At 54.8% G+C, this 1,494-nt stretch overlaps 1 protein-coding gene across 1 annotated transcript; it reads left to right on the top strand.

The window, feature by feature from the left end:
- Nucleotides 1–323: 323 nt before the first annotated feature.
- EAH_00044530 (hypothetical protein) lies at nucleotides 324–1,494 on the top strand (the record flags this gene model as incomplete). Its single annotated transcript, XM_013394848.1, has 2 exons — nucleotides 324–1,107; nucleotides 1,406–1,494. The coding sequence occupies 2 exons, from the start codon at nucleotides 324–326 to the stop codon at nucleotides 1,492–1,494; spliced, it is 873 nt and encodes a 290-aa protein (XP_013250302.1).

Raw genomic sequence — 1,494 nt, 5'->3', positions numbered from 1 at the left:
TCCAACATCTTGAGCAACACACTACTCTGAGGAGTGGTGCGATGGTACTGCCTCCGCAACCTTCCTGGCCTTATCCTGCCCCTTCCCATGGAACCTGGTCGGCACCGAATCCCTCTCTGCGGAAACCTCCAGTGGTACAATCTACACGCCCTCCTCTTACAGACTCGGTCCAGCATATTCCCGTTGCTTTTCCTGGGCCATGGGATCAACCCCGTCTTTATTCGTCTCCAGGCTGGCAGGAAACACAGCCAGTAACGAAGTACCTCCAGCAGTCCTCCCGGGATCTTCCTACAGTGCCCTCTGTGCCTCGAAGGCAAGCTCCCATGTTCACACCGGCAGAACCTCCATACACTGCGGCGCAGCAGGATGCATCCTTTGTTGTGCCTGCTGCTAAGGATGTTTGGGGAAAGGTTCCACCACCCCCTGGCTTCACTGTCCCCTGGAGACACGCTGTTCCTTCTACCGGTTTTCAGAAGCCTTTCACCTTGACTGGTTCACCGCCTATTCCCAGTGATCGCCAGCGTGAGTACCTGAAAATGGCGTTTCCAGTAGCCGCGCCTTCTGGGGAAACCTTTACGTCTCTCCACCGTAATCGTGCGTTCCACCAATTACCCCCTAGAGCTTTTTTCACCGCCCCCCCATCTCCTCGGCGTACTCATGGGCCGGTGTTCCAAATTCCGGCGCCTGCCTTCCATAGGCCCATTTCACCAACAGCACAGCATATGCGTGAACCTTCCCATCTGTGGTCTGTAGGTGGGCGACAGACAAGCACCTCGCACGTTGTTGCCAGTGCAGACTCTTCGCATATTGAGGGTGAGGGTGCCCATGGAGGCACTTCGTCGCAGTCCATGCTCGAGGCGGGAGATTTATATCCTATCGCACGTCTGACAGCTGCAACATTTCCAGTGGCAGGGCGTCTTGGGCCTGTAGGGGCTCAGCGGGCACGCTGCGGGGAGCAAGTATGGTTCCCTATTCCTCCTCGTCACCCAGCACCTCCCCATGGGGCCGGCTGGGAAACGTTTCCTGTGGAGGGACGTAGCATGCCGCTCTCTTCATGTAGCCAGGGAGCCTCCTCAGCAGCTGAGGCTACCCCGCAGACCCGGATGGGTGCGCTGTGGAGCTTTTGGGGAGACAGCAAGGACAGAAGTAGGCAATGATTACTCTTTCAAATGTGCTAGCGAAGCGCCAAGCTCCATCAATCTTGTTTCAAGGCGTTCAATGATCTCCCCGTCTTCAGCTGTGTGGCTTCGTATCATTTGTCGGTACCTATCCTAGTAGACGTTCAACAGTAGCCGTGGGAAACTGCATTGATGGGAAATACGTTGAAAGGTGCATTGAGGTGTGAGTGTTCTCTTGGCAAGAATTGCGTAATATGTTTGTATCCTCCTGCATGTTCTGCATGCAGAGGAGTCTCGAGTTGCATGCAAAGATGAAACACGCAGAACAGCTTTTTTCTTTGGATTTGGTACAGAGCTGATAGGTTCCCAGCATTGA

The sequence above is a fragment of the Eimeria acervulina genome, genomic scaffold, assembly GCF_000499425.1.
Source record: "Eimeria acervulina Houghton genomic scaffold, Eah_scaff615, whole genome shotgun sequence".
NCBI lineage: Eukaryota > Apicomplexa > Conoidasida > Eucoccidiorida > Eimeriidae > Eimeria > Eimeria acervulina.
This window is presented reverse-complemented; position numbering and strand designations above follow the sequence as displayed.